Source organism: Dipodomys spectabilis, unplaced genomic scaffold (assembly GCF_019054845.1).
Source record: "Dipodomys spectabilis isolate Male_0828 unplaced genomic scaffold, ASM1905484v1 ptg000095l, whole genome shotgun sequence".
NCBI lineage: Eukaryota > Metazoa > Chordata > Mammalia > Rodentia > Heteromyidae > Dipodomys > Dipodomys spectabilis.
The window spans coordinates 35,281,996-35,304,316 of NW_024870772.1; the positions used below are offsets into that span (position 1 = coordinate 35,281,996).

General features: G+C 34.6%; 1 protein-coding gene across 1 annotated transcript in view; it reads left to right on the plus strand.

Annotated features, from left to right (window-relative positions):
* The window catches only part of Brca2 (BRCA2 DNA repair associated), a 63,730-nt gene that overhangs the window by 2,018 nt on the left and 39,391 nt on the right, over nt 1–22,321 (plus strand). Inside the window, exons 3-12 of the mRNA XM_042685667.1 lie at nt 1,030–1,254; nt 5,767–5,866; nt 7,479–7,528; nt 7,615–7,655; nt 8,454–8,565; nt 10,510–10,559; nt 10,856–10,967; nt 12,157–13,260; nt 14,397–19,208; nt 21,399–21,494. Coding sequence (XP_042541601.1) covers nt 1,030–1,254; nt 5,767–5,866; nt 7,479–7,528; nt 7,615–7,655; nt 8,454–8,565; nt 10,510–10,559; nt 10,856–10,967; nt 12,157–13,260; nt 14,397–19,208; nt 21,399–21,494 — 6,702 coding nt within the window. The remainder of the gene's footprint in view (nt 1–1,029; nt 1,255–5,766; nt 5,867–7,478; nt 7,529–7,614; nt 7,656–8,453; nt 8,566–10,509; nt 10,560–10,855; nt 10,968–12,156; nt 13,261–14,396; nt 19,209–21,398; nt 21,495–22,321) is intronic.

Sequence of the window (22,321 nt, forward strand, 5' to 3'; positions counted from 1 at the left end):
ATATCTGCGACTGTTTATACTTTGTTTTTCTTGGTAATACTGGTGTTTGGTAATACTCAAGACTTTATGCTTCCTTGACAAGCATTCTACCACCTAGTCACATCTCAGCACTTGTGTATTACACCTTTGTTGTTGTTAGTTTGTTTTTGGTACTGGTACTGGGCTTTGAACTCAGGGCCTCACTCCACCACTTGAGCCAGTCTCCTCTACTTCCATTATTTTACTAGTTATTTGGAGATGAGACACTGATTTGTCTTCCCAAGGATTTTATTGAAGCTTACTCTTCAGATTTTAGCCTCCTTAGTAGCTAGAGTTATATCATGAGCCACAGGGCTTGCCAGCTTTTGGTTATTTTTCTTCCTAGTCCTGGGGCTTGAACTCAGGGCCTAGGCACTATCCTTGAGCTTCTTTTGCTCAAGGCTAGCACTCTTCCACTTGAGCCACAGCACCTCTTCTCACTTTTTCTGTTTATGTGGTACTGAGGAATCAAACCCAGGTCTTTGTGCATGCTAGGCAAGCCACATTCCCAGCCTCTTTTGGTTATTTTTGAAATAGCATTTCAAGGTTTTTCTTAAAGTTAAAGCTGTACTTCAGTTCTTCTGTTATTGATTGTCACAGATCTGGGATGACAAGCTTATGCCACCAAATCCAACTTTTTGGTTAAGATGAGATCTCAAACTTTTAACCAAGAATGACCTCTAATCACTATCCTCCCAATCTCTGTCTCCCAAGTATTAATGATTATAAGTGTGAGCTACTGGGCATACCTTGCAATTTATTGTTGTACAAGTATTAAGAAAATCTAATCTCATGCCGGTAATTGGAAAGAGGAGAATTTTAAGTTTCCAGTTCTTTGGTAGTTTACTTAGTCTTGAACTTTGAGTAGAACTTCTAGATATTTTGATAGCCCTGTCCATATTGTAACATCATGCCATGATTACTTCCAAGATTGGTGTTATGAATTAGAAATTGCAACTCTGTATATTGTAGTTGATGAAAATTAAGATGGATTTTATTTATTTATTACAGATTTAGGACCCATAAGCCTTAATTGGTTTGAAGAACTTTCTTCAGAAGCTCCACCCTATAATTCTGAATATGCAGATGAATCTGAATATAAAATCAACAGTTATGAACCAAACTCATTTAAAACACCACAAAGGAAACCTTTTTATCAGTTGGCTTCAACCCCAATAGCATTCAAAGAACAAGGTCAAACCCTGAGAGTACAGCCATCTCCTTTAAAAGAATTAGGTAAATAATTGATTAGACTTGGGTAAGTAAATGGGATGTGTCGTAGACTGGGGGAACTTGTGAACCAGGAATTGAGTGAACCTGTGTTCAGATTTCTGCTCTGTCATTAACCTTGTTGTGTTGTGCAAACCCATTTTATCCCTGCCTAAAAAATGGAGATGGTGAAAATGATGCCTGGAAATAATAGCAGATGAATAATTTAACCCAATGAAAAAATTCAGGTACTTAATGTTCATTTTTTTTTCTTCCCTCCTGCCACCTGAGATTTAATAGATAACATCTTTCTTACTGGAAAAAAAAAAAAAGTATTCAACTGGGGGAATGCATCAAGTGATAGAATATTTGCCTAACAAATTCCAGACCTTTAATTATATTCCCAGTATGGAGCCCAGTGATGAGGAAAGCACGACTTGGATTGATGTTAATTAAGCTGTAGTGGGATCAATATTCAATTTGCTATATCTTTTAGTTTGGTGACAGTTTCTTTGACCAGGGTGGCATATGTTTCCAAGCAATTATGTAATAAGGTGGTACTTATTGCAATATTTACCTACTTGACATAAACTATTTTCCCTTTCTTTGGAAGTACAGGGAATAAAAATAAGTATATAAATAAAGTATTCAAATAAAATATAGCATAAAGTTAACTGTACTACATACCAAAAGAAATAATTGTTTTAAAGTACAAATAGATTTGAGAAGGAAGAGAACAAATAGTATTAGGGTAAGGTAGGCTCTCTGCCTCTTTGTATGTATTGTTACCACTGCCCACAATTTCTTTTTCCTATCTTTTCTCTAACTAGTTTATATAGTCATCTTTCAGATCTGTTTCCTGACCTCTGCTTTTGAGAAATAGTCTGTTTGCTTTGTCTTTCTAGTGAAAGAAGCAGACAGAAGCAGTTATAGCATATGGCACTTGGAAGTACATATATAAGGAAATAGGTAATGGCTTTTTATATGCCATTAGCTACCAAGTGGTATACATCATGAGGAATGGGTAATAGCAAATTATTTTCTTATATGCTATTAGATATCCAATGGAATACATATTGTATTTGGGAAATATTTATAAGCTTCATATATTTTCCTTTAGAAATTTGACTAGTAGCAGTCTTTGGAGACATGTTTTCAAAATCTAATGCCCTCAGAATTATATGGAATGCTAGTTGATAGGGTAGATTGCAGGTCTTAGTCTTTAGAGTCTCTGGGGACAAAACCCTGTGGTGTGTATGTATGCCTGTGTGTATGTACATATGTGTGCGCTCATGTGCTCCTGTCCTGGGTGCTGTCCCTGAGCTGCTTTTGCTGAAAGTTTGCATACTACCATTTGAGCCACAGCTCCACTTCCAGCTTTTTTGGTAGTTTAGTGAAGATAAAAGTCTCACAGACTTTCCTCTCTGGGCTGGCTTCAAACCACAACCCTCAGATCTGAGCCTCCTGTGTAGCTAGGTTTATAGGCATGAGACTACCAGCACCTGGCTAAAACCTTATCTTTTTTTTTTTTTTTTTTGCCTGGGGCCTTAACTCTGGGCCTGGGTGCTATCCCTCAGCTCATCAGCTCAAGGCTCAAGGCTAGCACTCTACCATCTGAGCCACAGGGCCACTTCTGTCTTTTTCTGCTTATGTAGTGCTGAGGAATCCAACTCAGGGCCTCACGCATACAAGGCAAGCAGTCTACCACTGAGCCACCTTCCCAGCCTGACCTTATCTTTTAAACTACCTAAGGATTTATTATAGGAAGGGAAGATTGACATTATCATTGGGAGTATGTTATTAACCCCTCCTCCCCCGTCAAATGCAGTTTGAAAATATTAAATAGAAAATTCTGTTTCAAGCCGGGCGCCAGTATGTCACACCTGTAATCCTAGCTACTCAGGAGGCTGAGATGTGGGGATCATGGTTCAAAGCCAGCCCGGGCAGGAAAAGTCTGTGAGACTCTTATCTCCAATAAACCACTCAGAAAACCAAAAGTGGTGCTGTGGCTCAAGTGGTAGAGCACTAGCCTTGAGCTAAAGAGATGAGGGACAGCACCCAGGCCCAGAGTTCAAGCCCCATGATGGACAAAAAAAAAAAAAAGAAAATTCTGTTTCATTCAATGTCTGAGCTCGCATGCACTTATCATCCATCCCCAATGACATGGAAAAACCTAAGTAGAATTGCAGCCCAGGCTGATCTGGGCATAAAGTGAGTCCCTACCTCAAAAAATACTATGTAAAAAGGTGCTGGAGGAATGACTTAATTGATATAATAGCTGTTTAGCAAGAGTGAGGTCCTGAGTTATACCAGTACTATTTTAAAATGGAACTGTAAACTGTCTTCTAATGTAGGTATATTATTTGTGTTCTATTAAGCAGTGAATTAAATTCCTATTACTCTCAGTTTCCCTTATTAACATTTGGTGTTGTCACTGTTTTGGATTTTTGTTATTGGTATTTTTCTTTTTGTTTTTAGACAGGAATTCTTGATGTAACTCATGCTGGCCTCAAACTCAAGATCTTTTGACCCAGCCTCCCAAGTGCTAGAATTAGATATGCATCACCATGCCCAACTTGGCTCAATTCTTTTAAACCTTTTATTGAGTTGTCTATGATAGTGCATAAGTGTAATCCTAGTTGGTGAGGAGGTAGAGGTTGGAGCAACTAGAGTTCAAGGCCAGCCTATGCAAAAAGGTAGTGACACTGTCTGAAAAATAAAAACCAAAGGCTTGGAGTTGTAGCTGAAGTGGTAGAGCACTTTTCTAGCACATGTTAGGTCAATTCCCAATATCACTAAAGGCATATCTTTTAAAAAAAAAAAAAAATGTGGCCTAGTTAGTTTTTATTATCTTTACATCAAAATCATATTAAAGAGGCTAGAAAGGTGGCTCAATGGTAGAGTGTTTGCCTTGCATGCATGAGGCTCAGGTTCGATTCCTCAGCACCACATAAGCAGAAAAAGCCAGAAGGGGTGCTGTGGCTCAAGTGATAGAGCACTAACCTTCAGCTGAAGAGCTGAGGGACAGCGCCTAGGTCCAGAGTTCAGGCCCTACAACCAACAAAAAAAAGATACTGAGTGGTATGTCAAAGTGGAGATTGAAAGCCATGTGTGGAATTTCATGCCTATAATCCTACCTACTCTGGTGGCAGAGACGAGTTTTAATGCCAACCTGTACAAAAAAGTTCACAAGACCCTATTCAATAAAACTGATGTGTACTTGTTAGCCCAAGCTATTTGTGAATCATAAATAGCATTAGGGTCCAGATTAACCTCATCAAAATGTGTTATTTGAGAAATGAGAATATAATGAGAAAATTTGCTACTTAAGATAGTTTTGAGTTAGGGGCTGGGAAGGTGGCTCAGTGGTAAGAATGCTTGCCTTGCCTTGCATGCATGAGGCCCTGGGTTCGATTCCTCAGCACCACATAAGCAAAAAGAAAAAAGCCGGAAGTGGTACTGTGGCTCAGGTGGTAGAGTGCTAGCCTTGAGCTGAAGAGCTGAGGAACAGCGCCCAGGCCCAGGTTCAGGCCCCACGACCGGACCCAAAAAAAAAAAAAAAAAGATAGTTTTGAGTTAATTTGGTCTTCATTTTACTTTAATAACATTGATGCATTTTATTTTCTCAAAGATTCTTCAGAAACTATACGGCTAGTTAAAGCAACTGTTTTTAACAGTTTTGCTTCTTTTATTTCCTGGCAAAAAACTTTGTAACTTGTTCAGGTATCAAATATGTAGTCACCAATAAGCAGTAAAAACATGAATAAGTACTTAAAGCCCTGGAGACTCTGATATCCTGGAATATATCATAGGAACATAGGAATGCTGAAAAATACAAAATTGGATATGATAGTGAGATTTCTAAAGCTATTGGCAATTCTGTCTGTGTTTTATTGTCTTAGAAATAGATAGATTCAATAAGAATGGAATCATTGTGTGTTGCTGTCTGTAACATCCTCTGATTTTAACTTACTGATTCAGCCAGTATTTGCAGATTGACCATAGCATGATGGATTGTTGTAGTTGCTAGTGATAGATAGAGTGATGAGATATAGCCTCACAGAAACTCAAACTAATAGGAAAATTGGGAATAAGGTATGATACATGGAAGGGACAGATACTTATTCTCACCTTAGTGGTTACAGTTTCCTCGATGAGGTCAGATCTGATACTTTGGATGGTTTTCAGTTCATATTTTTTCCCCTGATCATATCATCCATGTGATACCATGGTACAGTATGAAACTTAATAGTAGGATATATCCTTTTCTACTTGGTATTCTGCATGAATACTTACTAAATCATGAACTCTTGGAAGCAGAAACCCAGAGAGCCTTGAGCATTCCGGGCTTAATTTGGATATATAATGGGAGAAAAAAAATCTCTTGAGACATCCCACTTTTGGAAGAATCAATTCCCCCATATATTCACCTTCTAAGTATAGATGAGACATTTTGTTTTTAAGTACTTTTTAAAAAATGACAACTCAAAATTCAAAGTATGTGTGTGTATACATACTGAATTGTATGTACTCTTTCAGGAAAGGATATTGCCAATAATGAACATAAAAATTGCCACACTAAAGTGGAACACATAATTGATGTTACCAGTCCATCTCTTAATTCCTGTCTCAGTGAAAGGTATGGTGCAGCTTTTATTTTAGTTTTTTTATTTATTGTTATTACAAAAGTGATGTGCAGAGGGGTTACAATTATATAAGTCGAGTAAAGAGTGCATTTTTGGGAGGACAATGTCACCCCTTCTCTTATACCAACTTGTATATTATAGTTTTTAAGTAAAACATTTGCCAACATATTTGTTTCATAGAAATGAATCTAATTTTCATCCGAATTGTTTTGGCTGAGTGCCTGATGGAAGATCTTCTATGTTTAAGTTGTCTTTTCAGTTGATTGCTTTAGTTCAATATTGTATATTTATTTTATGATACTGGATGACACAGTGCCTCATGCTTGCTCTAACACACACACACACACACACACACACATCTGAAGGAAAAAAATATTTGCTCAGCACCAGTAGCTCACATCTATAATCCTAGTTTCTTAGGAAGCTGAGAAGAGGTTCAGAACCATCCTATCAAACAAAAATTAATAAAAAGCTAGAAATGAACATGTAGCTCAGTTGGTGGGAGCAGAAAGCTAACTGAGAGCCTGAGATCTGGAGTTTGAGCCCCAGTAGTGTTATCAAAGAAAAAAACAAACATTTACTTAGTTTTCCTTGTAATATTCAATCATCTGTCTTTTCTCATATTTACTAGACAAGCACTCTACTTAACATCCCATAGTAGCTCTTTTGCTCTTCGGATATTTTTAAGATAGTGTCTCACTTTCTGGCTAGGTGCATATCTAATCCAAGAATATCCTATTTTTTTCCTTCTATCATAGCTGGGATGACAGACCACTACACCCAACTATTATTTCAGAAAATCTGTAACTTTTTTCCCTGAGGTCTAGTCTCCACCTACAATCCTCAGGATCTCAGCTCTCAAGTAGTTAAGATTATAGGCGTGAGCACCAGTGCCCAGTTTACTTGGTGACTTCCTAAGTAACAAAAATATTCATGATAAACAGCAGTAAGTACTTAAATATTAGTTTAACAGTAATGATTTGTTTACTTTGAATCTTTTGATGGAACATGATCTATTTTAGATTCACTTTCATAATTAAAAAAAAAATCTACCTACACATACTGCTTTCAATCAGTGTTTTTTTTGTTTTGTCAGTTGTGGATCTTGCACTGTGGGCCTGGGCACTGTCCCTCAGCTCTTCAGCTCAAGGCTAGCGCACTACCACTTGAGCCATAGCACCACTTCCAGTTTTTTGGTGGTTGATTGGAGATAAGAGTCTCATGGACTTTCTTGCCCAAGCTGGCTTTGAACCATGATCTGGGCCTCCTGAGTAGCCAGGATTACAGGTGTGAGCCACCGGTGCCCCACTGTCAATCAGTGTTTTAAACAACATGAGGCTTACTTTCTTCATGAGAGATTTCCTTTTAAAAAAAAATTAGCATTAAAAAAAAAGTGAGGGCTGGAGGCTATCAGATCTCAGAATGCCTGCCTAGCAAGTATGAGGTACTTTGTACTTAAAAAAAAAAAAGACAGATAAAAAATATATATGAAAGTGCCATAATTCCAGCATTTTATATGAGTAAGTATCTTTGGGAAAAAATAAGGTTAGCATTTTGTCTCTTTTACAATTATTCTTTTAATCCGAGGAATTTCATTTTGTTTAGTCCTCTTGCTCTACGATGTACACTTGTCACACCACAGAGAGAAAAGTCAGGTATGTTTAAAACCAAAACTTCATTTTTAGAATCATAGAAATGTCAATAAAATGAAATTAATAATTTTCTGTTTTTCCATCCCTAGTGGTATGTGGGAGTTTACTTTATACACCAAAGCTTGTGAAGGTAAATATTTTTCTTGAATTATTTATAATGCACCAATTGAGATTTTGTTTTGTTATTGAGATAGTCTTGCTTCATAGCCTAGGCTGGCCTGAAACTCCCTCAATCCTCTAGTTTGTGCTAGGATTCCAGGTATGCACCAAAGCGCTCAATTGAGAATTTGGTAATGAGATAATATCTTTATCTAATGAGATAATAGTTTTACTCTGAGATTTGGAGGTTTGTACCTAGCATATTGTGTCTCATATGCATTTAGCAAATGATGAATAAAGTGTAATCACTTCTGGCCCACCCCTGTAATCCTAGCTACTCAGGAGACTGAGATCTGAAGATTATTTCTGGAAGCCAGCAGGGACATAAAAGTCCTTGGGACTCTTATCTCCAGTTAACAAAATTTCAAAAGTGGAGCTCTGGCTCAAGTGTTACTGTGCCAGCTTTGAGCATATAAGCCAAGCAAGAACACAAGATTCTGAGTTCAAGCCCCGGAACCAAAAAAAAAAATAATAAATAAAACTTTTTTGTTGTTGTTGATGATGTTTTGTTGTTTGTTTGGGGTTTTTTTTGCCAGTCCTGGGGCTTGAGCTCAGGGCCTGGGCACTGTCCCTGAGCTTCTTTGTGCTCAAGGCTAACACTCTACCACTTGAGCCACAGCACCACTTCCAACTTTTTCTATTGATGTGGTATTGAGGAATCAAACCTAGGACTTCATGCATGCTAGGCGACCATTCTACCATTAAGTGAAACAATGTTTTAAATTATCGTATTTCTATGAAATAAATGAACTGCTGTCTGTCTTTCTAGGATAAGAAGCCAAAACACATTTCTGAAAGTCTAGGAGTTGAAGTAGATCCTGATATGTCTTGGTCAAGTTCTTTAGCTACACCACCAACCCTTAGTTCTACTGTGCTCATAGGTAATAATAGCAAATGTGCATTGTGTAAGAAAGAGTAGACAAGGCTGACAAATTGTCATATCTAATGCTTACATTGAGAGGAAAATATGAAAAAAATTAGATAAAACTGTCTTGATGAATTTTTGATAGTTTATAATTTCAATCTATTTCATGTGAAATGGTATTAATCATATATATATTTAGTGGTGTTCTATAGAAGTAAAATATTCAATATTGTCCTTGATCTGTAAAAATGCATACTCGTTTACCTCCATATCTAAGCATTTAAGAACTAAAACTTTATGTAATTGTTATTTTCTTTTATAAATAATTTTGATACTTTAAATATTAAAAAACTTCAGTAAGCTTTGCTCTCTTCACTTAAAAATCTACCCTATTGATCTATATTGCCAGTAGTACTGAATTGATAACTTAAATTTCACAATTATTTACACATCTATATGTCATCTGAAATGTTCATTTTACTCATTTTTTGTACTTGATTAAACTCTATGCAGGCTCACCATAGTTTCTTAGCACATAGGTGGCATTAAACAACTCTATGCAAGTGAATCTACTTTAAATTTCATTGCCAAGTTTTAGACATTTAGAATATCAAACGAGTCAGTTAATAAATATTTCATTAACTTAGAAGGATCTAAAAATATTTCCTCCTATAAATAAGGTAAAATTTCTGAGCACTTGCAATTTGCAAATCAGGACTTAATATTTGAAAGATTGATTGTTGTTTTGTAATTTTATAAAATTAAACATGTATATGTTTTTTTAATATCTGTAAATGTGATTAGAGCATGAGCTAGTATTTGGAAGTTTATTGAAATAAACACCTCATAGTTTATAGGCAAGGCATGAAAAATTGGATAATGAGAAAAACAGTATTTACTAACTCCATTATTTCACTCAGAAGATTCTGAGCTAGATCATTGTTTATCAAATTGTAGACCATGGCACTAATAGTTATGAAATTTATCACATACCTATTTTTGTTTCTAAAATGAAATAAAAAGAAAAAAATATATCACATAGTTAGGTTTACCATATTTCTCTGTAGTTTAGTCTAGTTTTTAGTATATAATTTCATGAATTATACTCAAAAATTATTCATAGTTTATCTGAAATTCATATTAAATATTTATCTGAGATTCAAATTCAATATTTTGTACTTTATCCAGCTTTTCTATATATAGTATAACTTACAAAACTTTTAGTTGTATGTGTATACATATGCAGTATATATCTGTGTATATGAGCATATGTATCTCTGTATGTATGTATATATACACAGTAATATATTATGCTATATAATATGCATATGTATATATGTGTACATGTTTATATATGTGTATGTGTATATATATATATATATATATATATATATACATATTTTTCTTATTTTTTTACATTACTGTGGGTTGTACTCAGAGCATGAGTTTTCACTTAAACCAGGATTTTAACATAATAACATTCCATTTGATTTCTTTTTAACTGGAAGTAATTTAACTTTTGTTATTTATAGCAATAATAAAGGTGAAAAGTATTTTTTAAACTATGTACTATTTAATATAAAATATGCCTTCAGTCTGTCCTTCTCTAAATAAATGCTGAAGTCCCAACATAGCTTATAACTCATATTACAGTTTTATCTGATTTCTGAGTCACTGTTGACATTATCAGAAAGTAAGACTACCAACCAATTGTTTCTTACCACTTTGTGACTGGTAATAAGGACATAAATATAGCTTATTAACTGTGTTCATTGGCCTTTCATTCTTTTTCAGATGTGTCAATCAAATTAGATTCAGATGTGTCAATCAAATCAAAAAATACAGTATTGTTTTAAGTAAAAATATGTACGCTTTTGTGGCAATTGTAATATGTAAATATGTAATATGTAAATGTGTATTATATATTACAGTACAGATAAATTTCATATTTATTTTACAGTTAGAGATGAGGAAACATCTGGAACTATATTTCCTAATGATCCAACTGTTGTAAGTAAATATATTCAAATTGATTGTACTGATGGAACTCATAATTTGACAAATCGACTGTCCTACAGTTTTTGCTCTCTAATTTATAGTTTACCTAAGCTTTTTAGAAAGTCTCTAAAGTTGACCCTGTATGTACTTTTGACAAAACTATGTTCCTTATTTAATAACATTCATATATATGTATATTTATCTATACATATATGTGTATATTAGATATATATCTTACCATATAATATATATACACAGTTGTGTAATGACAGTGTTTATACTGGTAATTTTGAAAAATAATTTTGCAGATTTTGAAAAACTATTTTTCCAAACACAAGGAAAGTCTGAAGAAAAATTATCATTTCATTCCATCTGTAACCAATAGTGAAAACAAAAATCAAAGAGAAGCTAGCAGTCATGGTAAGTTTTGTCATTTTGTTTAGTTGAACTAGTGTTTTTTAATAATTTCTAATTGACAACATTGCTTTTCTTTTCTCCCTCTCACTTTTAGTATTAGAACTTGAACTCAGGTCCCTGGGCTTACCAGGCAGGTACTCTACCAACTTGAGCCACACCCTGAGTCCAGCGATTCTTTTTCTTGTAGAGAAAACACAAGTCTTGTGCTTTATTGACTACTGAGGTCAGCATAGTCAAGAGAGAAACTATTTAAGTGACACTATTTATTCCTAGCACTTGATAGGTTAAAACAGGAGGTTCATAGGTCCAGGACAGCTGGGCTACATAATAAGACTCTGCCTAAAAAATATAAATAAATTTTATAGCAGTTTTTAAAAGTTAAGCTGCTATAGTAAATTACTGGGCAATCTCAATACTTGAATATGGAACATGTACACAGGGAAAAATATAAACATTGCACTTGATAAAGCACTGTATTGTAAGTAGAAAATGCAGTGTCTTAAATATATTTAAAATTGGCAAAAAAATATAAATAAATTTTAAAAAATTAAATGCCATGCTAAGGCAGAACTAGTCAATATGTGACAGAAAAGCAAAACCTATTACTTCAAGTTTTCTGAAGTTAATAAAACTATACAGTCCTTTTTTTCTAACTAGAAAGTAAATATATAACAAATACAGATATATTCCGGGTATTGATGGCTCATGGCTGTAATCCTAGCTACTCAGGAGGCTGAGATCTGAGTCGCCGTTCAAAGCCAGCCTGGGCAGAAAAGTCCATGAGATTTTATCTCCAATAAAAACTGCTCAAATAATAGAGTGCACTACTTAAGCTGAAGAACGCAGAGACAGAGCCCAGGCCCAGAGTTCAAGTCCCTTGACTGACCAAAAAAAAAAGTAAAATTTAATTCTGTAGAGCTGGTAATGAGAGATTATCAGCTATTGGAGCAGGAATAAAAAGGATTTGGTTAGTTACATTGGCATTAGGATTTATTTAGAAGAATAATTTAAAAAAAAAACTACCATCCAAAATAACTATATATATATATATATATATATATATATATATATACATACACTCATATATAGATATAAATTATATAAACTATTTCTGATAAAAATTGTGAGTAAAATAGATTACATGGTTATAAAATGTCATTAACGTGGGTTTTTTTGTTTTAAATTTTAATAGGATTTGGGAAAGTGTTAGAGAATTCATTTGGTAAAGTCAGTAGTGACAAAGGTGACTTTAGAACATCAATGACAGATACCCAAGAAGATGAAGTACATGAAACAGTTGCAGATTTTTCTGAAGAAGATAGTTTTTCATTATGTTTTTCTAAAAAGAGGACAGGAACTCTACAAAAGACAAGATTGGATAAGACTAGAAAAAAAATTTTCTGTGAAACAAGCACTGATGAATTCAGTGAAAAGGATAAACAAGTTAAAGAAGATAAATATTCATTTGCATCTGAAGTGGAACCCAGTGATGATGATCCTTTAGATACGAACTTAGGAAATCAGAATCCCTTTGGCCATGAAAGTAACAAAACCTCCAAGGAGGCTGTACCAATTTCAGACTGTGAATGGTCACAGCTAAACCTCTCAGGCCTGAATGAAACCCAGATGGAAAAAATGCCTCTATTGCCTATTTCTTCTTATGACCAAGGTAATTCAGAAAATAACTTAATAGACACTGAGAAAGAATGTATGACGTCTATTAATACAGAAAATTCTTTGCTGCATATTTCTAGTCTTCCGCAATCAGAAGAGATATTACAAGAGGAAACACTGATAGATAAGAGAGATGAAGAGCAACAGCTTGAATCTCATGAAGATTCCTTTCTTGTAGCAAAGCAAATGGTGCCTGGAACTTCCCAAACAGTTTCTCCATTTCCAAGTATCAAAAAATCTTTATTCAGGGTAAGACAGCCATCTGAAGAGACTTCTGATGAAGTTTTCTCAGGTAATCTGACCAAAACAAACTTTAAGGAAGAAAGTGGAACACTTGAAAGTGGAATGGAAATACGTGCTATTTGCTCCCAGAAGGCAGATTCTTTATTTCCTAGCTCACTTGATAGTGAAAACCACCCAGCCACTAGCACTCATACTTCTGTCACTTTGAAAATTGAGGGTTTAATATCCAGTTTGAAAAAGAAGAAGAAAAAGTTTATTTATGCTATAGATGATGAAACATCTTGTCAAGTAAAAAAATCACAAAAATTGCAGAAGTCAGAACCAACAAACCATTCATCCCAGTGTGAAGCACCACTTATATTTACAGATGCTCACTCAGGTACCTTTTCTGTGTTTCCCAAATCGTGCATATTGTTTTATAGAAGTCCATTTGTTTCAGTCTTTAATCTTAAAAACATATTGCCTGCTTTTCTTCTGTTGCTTTTTCTGTGTTCTTTATATCCAATCTCAAAATACATCTCAATGTGTATATTTCTGTTTGTTTTTTTTTGGGGGGGGGGATCAGTTGTGGAGTTTGAGCTCTGGGTTTGGGTGCTGTCCCTGTGCTCTTTGCTTAAGGCTAGCACTCTGCCGCTTGAGCCACAGCACCACTTCCGGTTTTCTAGTGGTTTTTATTGGAGATAAGAGTCTCACAGACTTTCTTGCCCAGGCTGGCTTTGAACCGTGATCCTCAGATCTCAGCCTCTTGAGTAGCTAGGATTATAGGCATGAGCCACTGGCACCCTGTTCAATGTGTATATCTTATTGTGTATACATGTACATGTTGTTGTTGAAGCTTTTGATTACCAATGGGTGTTTGTTTGTTTTATAATACTGGGATTTGAATTTAGGGCCTGAAACTTGCTTAGCCAAGTGATCCACCACTTGAGCTATGCTCCCAGAAAACCAGTGTTTAGAATCACATCATTAAAACCTATCCGACTAGTTTGTTCAATAAATATATAACTATCTCTCTCTCTTTTTTTTTTTTTTTGTGCACTTAAGTAATATTGAGAGGATTGTGATTCCACCCCTGGTGAAAATTTTATGAGAACCCCTCCCCTTTGCCCACCTCAACATAAAAGGTTGGTTGGGGGTGGTGATGCACACCTGTCTTCCTGATACAGCAGTAAAGGAAATATAAATAGGAAGACTGTGATTCGTGTTGGCCCTGTCTTGAAAATAACCAGAGCAAAAAGGGCAGGAAGACAGTGTTAGAATGCCTGTCTAATGAGCATGAAGCCCTGAGTTCAAACCCTAGACCCATCAACAGACAAAAAACCTTGACCCTTATTCATGTTCAGCTATAACAACCAATAACCTCAAAATAGAGTATTTATAACTCATCTTTTATCTGGCATTCACTTTTTGTTTTGCATACCATCCTCATTTTACATACTTACATTTTTAAGAAAAGATAATTGTTGAGTTGGTTTAATAGTACTTTATTTCATAACTTTGTGTTCTTATATTTAGGTTCATCGCATTCTTCTATTAGAAGAAACTGTTTACAGAGTGAGGCCAAAGAACCAACCAACTCTTTTAAGACAGTTCTGAGGAAATATTCTGACAATGAAAATAGTTATGCTAATGTAATAATACCTGAGGATCTTAATTATAAAGAAGCAAAAATTAAAGAAAAGCCAGGAACTGATTTTCTGCCATGCTTTCAGGAAAGACAATGTGAAGATACTTCAAAAAGCCAAAAGGTTTCATATATAAAAGAAAAGGTATTGGTTGCAGCATGCCATTCTGTAATACAGCCTGCAGAAATGGAATGTCATGGTTTTCACTTTGAATCACAGGGAAGTTTTTTAGATGTTCTTCCTAACACCAGTACTCCTACTTCCAAAGGTCCTCTTTCAAATCCAGTTGTGGTTTCTAGAGGAAAAGACTTATATGAAATGCCAGAGAAATTTAAGGTTAAGAATTATGAAACTGATACTGAATTAACTCAAAACATTTCTTTGGAAAAAAATCCAGAAATATATGTTTTAAATGGAAGTTTGAAAAAAGCTGAGATTTTGCCACCTGAAAATTGCATAAAAATAGCATCACCTTCAGTGAAGTTGGAATTTAATCAAAATAAAAATCTAACAGTAAACCAAAAAGACCAAGAAGAAACCTCTTTAATTTCAGAAATAAGTGTCCATCTAAATTCTGAAGAAGGAATTTTCCCAGGCAATGAGAATAACTTCATTTCTCAAAGAACGAGGCAAAGAAACAGTCCTGTTTTAGGAACTACTGAGGAAGCAGACCTTAGTTGTATAAAAGAACCCATTTTTAAGAACTGTATGATGGTAATTGATACAGACATAGATGATAAACAAGCAGCCCATATTTTGATTACAGAAGGTTTTAGCTCATCAGATAATATCTATGATCTTACAGAAGAGAACAAAAATAGTGCAAAGCAGAATTTAAAAAGAACTCTCAGTCAAGAGTTAAAATCAAATTCTTCCTTGGATATAAAAGATATAAAATCAAACCGAAATAATTATTATGAAGACAAATGGTCAGGGCTCTTAAATCCACTTACAGATCATAGTTTTAGAGGTGGCTTCAGGACAGCTTCGAATAAAGAAATAAAACTCTCTGAACATAACATTAAGAAGAGTAAAGTGCTCTTCAAAGATATTGAAGAAAAATATCCTACTAGTTTACCTTGTGTTGAAATTGCAAATACAAATACCTTAACATTAGATCACCAAAAGAAGCTAAGCAGACTTAACATATCCAACTCAAAGTTAGTTAATACTGTTTCTCCATCTGTTCAGAGTGGTACATTCATTCCTGACTGTGAAAATAATCATACATCCCCTTTAAAGCAAGGTATCAGTGCAAACCATAATTTAACACCTAGCCAAAGGGCAGAAGTTACAGAACTTTCTACTATATTAGAGGAATCAGGGAGTCAATTTGAATTCACACAGTTTAGAAAACCGTGCCACAGAGCACAAAATCTTACATATGAAGTGCCTGGAAACCAGATGGCTGACTCTAATCACACTTCTGATGCTTCATCTCAAGGTCAGGTAGATAGAAGTGAGAAACTTAAAGATGTTGCCGGAATTAAACAGACCTCTGCTTGCTTACTGAAAAACTATAACAAAAGTACAGGTGAAAGTGAAAAGGAGTTTCGAGGCTTTTATTCTGCTCTTGGTACAAAACTCAGTGTTTCTACTGAAGCTCTGCAAAAAGCTTTGAAACTATTCAGTGACATTGACATTATTCACGAGGAGACTTCTGTAGAAGCAGAGCCAAGATTTTCTTCCAGTAATAGTCATGATTCTTTTGTTTCAGCACATAAGATAGAAAGTCACACCAATAATAAAAATTTACATGAGAAAAATAGTAAATGCCAACTCATATTACAAAATAATATTGAAATGACCCCTGGCATTATTTGTGAAGAAAATACTGAAAATTACATGAGAGATACTGGAAGTAAATGTAACAGATGTACTGATATGAGCAGAAGTATTTGTAAATTACAAGAATCTGATGGCACTGACTCAAGTAGGAATGATGATAAAGTTTATATTCATAAAGATGAAAGTAATTTGCAGTGTACTGATAGGCATAATATATATGTCAAATCAGCTAGCCAGTTCACAAAAGAAGGAAACATACAGACTAAAGAATGCTTGTCAGACTTAACTTGTTTGGAAGTCATGAAAGCTGAAGAAACATGTCTTACCAATTCCTCTAATAAAGAACAATTAACTGTAGGTAAGAAGGAGCAAAATATAAAAGATTTTGATAAAACCTTTCAGACTGTAAGTGGGAAAAATAATAGAGTCCCTGAAGAATCTTCACGTGAAGTTTCAAATTTCTTTGATAAACACATGGGAGAAACAAGTAACTTTTCAAATTCCTTTAATTCTGAATTACTTTCTGGCATCATTAAGAGCAAAGTGGATATTTCATGTCATGGGGAAACAGACATGACTGAAAACAAAATATCAGAAGAAGGTATCCCAGTTGGTAATGGAAAGCAACCATCTGACTATAAAATGGGAAAGATCAAAGAACATACTCTCCTGGGTTTTCATACTGCTAGTGGGAAAAAAGTAAAAATTGCCAAGGAATCTCTGGAAACAGTGAAAAATCTTTTTCATGAAAAAGAAGATGTTGGTAAAATCTCCAGTTTGGGTTATCAAGAAACAAAGATACTAAAGTACAGAGAAGACTCTAAAGAAAGGCTTGATTTAACATATGAGAGAATTGAAATAACTGTCCCCAAATGTGAAGAAATGCAGAATTCTGTAGATGATAAAAAGTTTGTTTATAGGGAACCTAGGATACTACCCAGGCTAAGCGATAATTTGTATGAGCAAACTGAAAATCTCAAAACCTCAAAGAATATTTCTTTGCAAGTTAAAGTACATGAAAATATAGAGGAAGAAACAGAAAAAAGCTCTACAGCTTGTTGCACAAATCAACCTACAGCTTTGGTGTTTTACACAGGACATGGTAGAAAAATTCCCGTGAGTCAGTCCTCACTGTCTAAAGCAAGACAATGGCTTAGAGAAGAATTGGATGATCATCTAGAAGAAATAAATACTGCCAAAGTTGTACGTGCAAACAAGTACACTAATGATTATGTAGGAAAAGTGTCATATGAAAATAGTTTAAACCGTATTGTAACTGAAAATGACAAAAATCATCTCTCTGAAGAGCAAGATTCAGCCTATTTAAGTAACTGTAGTATATCTAATAGCAGTTCATACCATTCTGACTTGTGTCATTCCAGTGATCTATACTCAGGACATTCTTCAAAAAATAACAGTGTTTCTGGTATTGAGGCAGTCATAAATGTCAAAGACAAGAAAATCACTTGTTTTTCTGAAGTAGTATCTGCTATTAGAGAAGCAAATATACACTTGCAAACTGTAAATGAAAATACTTGTGCTCAGAAACTTGTGACTGACTCTTCACTGTGCAAAAATAAAAATCCAGCCATGAATTTGGCTACCCCTGATCCAAATAATTTTGAGATAGGGTCACCTACATCCAGTACAGCTACTGGTAAAATAGTCTGCATTTCAAATGAAAAAATTAAAGTGGAAGAAGTATTTACTGACAACTGCAAGAATATAGTCAAGCAAAGCACTGAGAATAAACTAGATACTTGCCAAACAAAAATCGTGGCAGGTAAGGCATTAGACGATTCAAAGGCTGTTGTCATTAATAACTCTGCAGATAATGACTTCATGGATTCACATAAGGCCTTTGCTGACATTCAAAATGAACGCATTTTACACCATAACCAGGATACATCTGGATTGGAGAAAGCTTCTAAAGTATCACCTTGTGTTTCAGAAATTCCAGAGAAGTGTGAACTTAATATAGGGATGTTTCCCCCATCAGTCTCTTCTAAAAATACTTTTGGGATTTTTAGCACAGCAAGTGGAAAATCTGTAGAAGTATCAGATGCTTCATTACAAAAGGCAAGACGGGTGTTTGCTGAGATAGAAGATAATACTAAGCAACTTGCTTCCACAGAATCACTTAAAAATAATGAGCATTCAGAGAGATTTACAAGAGAAGAAAAGACTATGGCGCATTTTCCCCAGAATGAACTGTCACCCCCCAAGTCCTTTTCCTATAATGTAAATTCAGCTGCTTTTTCTGGATTTAATACAGCAAGTGGAAAACAAGTTGTGGTTTCAGCAAGTGCCTTACACAGAGTTAAGGGTATGTTCGAGGAATTCGACTTACTCAAAGCTGAACATACCTTGCAGCATTCACCTACATCTGGACAAGAAGCATCAAAAATACTTCCTTGTACTGATAAGAGAACCTCAGTACACACTATAAATTCCAAAATGCAAAGGGCTATTAATAATGAATTTAAATTATTATATAACTTTAATATTGAAAGTGATTCTTCAGAAAATCAGGCTATTAAAGTTTCTCCATATTTGTCTAAGAAAGACAAACAATTGGCAGTACAAACCAGCCCATCACTTGCTGAGAATCTTTTGGGAAAAGAACAAGCTTTGCCTAAAAACATAAAAATGGAAGTTGGCAAGAAATCTTTTTCTAATGTTCCTGTGAAAACAAATGCAGAAGATTGTTCTACTTACTCCAGAGATCCAGAAAACCATTTTGAAACAGAAGCAGTAGAGATTGCCAAAGCTTTTATGGAAGATGGTGAACTAACAGATCATGAACCATCAGCATGTGTCAAAAAGTCACTGTTTACAGGATCCAAGAATGAGGACATTGTTTTGCTAAATTCCAGAACTGGGAAAAGAAGAGGAATTGCCCTTAACTGGTTTGGTATGTATTATTTTTATGGTTGTGCAAGTGTTTTGTTCATCCTGGCCCTAGTAATGCTAGCAATTATAAATCTTGTGACAATATCCTATTTTTAGATATTATTGATATAGTTATAATTGAGAAGTTACTGTTAAAAGTTTGACTTTTAAGAAAGCCTGCCTAATGCTAACTTACTAAATGTTTTCATGTATGTAACAGAGTAGTGGTAACTGACTCTTTAAAAACTTGAAAGTTGGGCCGGGCACTGGTGGCTCACGCCTGTAATTCTAGCTCCTCAGGAGCCTGAGGTCTGAGAACCATGGTTCAAAGCCAGCCCAGGCAAGGAAAGTCTGTGAGACTCTTATCTCCAAATAACCACCAGAAAACCAGAAATGGCACTGTGGTTCAAGTGTTAGAGCGCTTGCCTTGCATTGAATAGCTCAGGAACAGACCCCAGGCCCAGAGTTCAAGCCCCATGACCAACCAAAACAAAAACTTGAAAGTTGGGTTTCTAGTTATTATCACTTTCTGAGTGCTATATTCTATTCAGTTATACTACTTTCTACCACCTATTTAACTTCTCTGAATCTCAGTTTCCACATCTATAAACCATAGCTAATAGAGTGAGGAAAGGGGTGATGTCCAAAAAAAAAAAATGTGCTAATTACCTGACTTAATATAACTGCAGCCCTTCTGTATATCACCTTTATAATAACAATAGATAGATAGAAACTACCTCTCACAAGGTAATTGTGAACATAAAATAGTGTATGTAAATTAATAGTGTATATAATAGTATATTAATAGTGTATTAAAATATTGTATGTCAATTTGGTAAATGTTGGCTTGCTTCATATTTTTCATTTACAAAGTTTTCTAGCAGTTGCTATTACTAAGTAACAGCCCATTCTTAGTGCTATTTTTGACTATAGTCTAAATTTATTTATTTATAGAGGTACTAGAGACTGAACTCTTAAGCAATATCCCCAGTACTAACTTTTCTTTTAATGATTTAAGTGAAGGAATTTTTTTTTTTTTTTACTGGCTGTACGAGAAATGTCAAATTATCAAATCTATCAACTAGTAGTTACAATTAAAGTAAATATTAAAACTAACTCTTCAGTTCCCAAGTGGATAATCTTGAAAATACTAGCTCCATTAAAATCTGTAAATTCATAGACTATTTGAGTTATATTTCTCCCTATTATATCACTAAAAAACTTTGAAGCCTATCACTTTCCTCATCTGTCTACAGTTTTACTTTGTCTAGTGTTCTTCAGGTCACATTCTATGAACCTTACTACAGGAGCACAGCATAGGAATATAATACCTTAAATTATTTGTTGTTCCTTAAAACAAAATTCTAAAGTACATATGCTTTAAGATATTCATAATTCTTTTGTGGGAAATGTTGGCTTTATAGCAACCCATCCTATTCTGTGTGTCTGAGTGGGGTGGCTTTCTACCACCTTGGACTTCTACACATTCTTACCAGTGACGATGTGTTACTATTTAATTTTCCTTGCTTCTGTTCTCACTTCTATATAGCTTCAGCAGCCTCTGGTTATTTTCACCACACAGAACCTTTTCTGAACCACTTTAAAATATGGATCAAGCCTTACATGGATATTTTCACTTATTAAATCTTACAAATTCATTCCCCATAAGAAAGCATAAAAAAATGGAAGTGCTGTTGCCACATAACTCAGTGGAAATGCATAATTTGGCATGGAGATGCATAATTTGAGTTGTGGTTTCATCTTAGCCTCTGTAGAACTTTTAAGTAAATGTTGCTATTCCTAATGTTTTAATATAATTTGATAATATTTTAAAAATCTATTTACTAACTTCAAAGCCCTATATAATAACTTCATTTCTTGAGTTTTATATTCTCCCAAAAAGAGTTTGAAGAAATTTTGTATGTCCTCATTGCCAGTAAACCTAGAATTACATTTAATCTGGTATATGGCAATATCTGTTCATCCTGTAGGCCTCATTAAATAGTAGTATTTTAAAATAGTAGTATTTTAAAAGTAGTACAAGTTAAATTGACAATTTTTCTTTCAAAGTACAATGATTGCTTTTTAAAATTATAATTATGTAATTTAACATAATGTAAGAATCAGTACTTTAGTTTTTTAAAATGAGCTATAGGCTTTTGAAAAATGAGAGTGACATACTTAACAAACATGTATTGAAATTTCTTTTTAGAAGAACCTCCAATCAAAAGAAACTTGTTAAGTGAATTTGACAAGATAATGGAACGTGAAGAAAAATCTCTAAAGGCTTTAAAAAGCACTCCAGATGGTAAAACTTGCTAAATAACTATGCATAGTATTCTTTTTTTTTTTACTTTTCTTTATTAATTTTTTTAAAATTTATATTTTATTGTGAAAATACTGTACAGAGGGGTTACAATTACATGGGCAAGATAGTGAGTACATTTCTTACCAAGCATTGTAGCCTCCTCCTTTGTTTCCCCTTCCCATCCCTTCCCATCCTCCCTCCAACCCCCCCACCCCCCACCAAAGTTGTAAAGTTCATTTTCGACATAATGACTTGTAGTTCTCATTGTTGCAACAAGTCCACCTGTATCCTTATTTAAACGACTTGTTTTTCCCCTTCCCCTCCACAAATTATACCGACATCAAATACAGTGAAAGCACGGGTTATACTGTGGGGGAGGGACATACAAAGCAACAATGAAATAATCTTATAAATGTGTTAGAAACAATCACATGAAAGAAAAAAAACATTTGAATACATATCTTAGGGTTCATTTCCCTAACATCACTTTATCTGACCTTTTCTGCTTGACTCAGACATATACTAGATATTGCAAATAAGGAAAACCATGGGACCTATGTTTCTTTGGGCTTGGCTTACTTCACTTAATATAATTTTTTCCAAGCCTTTCCATTCCTAAACTATGCATAGTATTCTTGAAGTTACCTTTCTCAGTTGTTTTGGGTGTATCTATTAGAAAAGATTTTACAGTGTGGCTTAGCTGGTAAACTTACATCTTGCCCTGTTTGTCAAGTGGACTTTTCCTAGTATGATGCTGAGGTTGTTTGTAAGTGGAAATTGTGAAATTACTAAAATACTGACAATTTAATAAAAGGCTAAAAGATTTT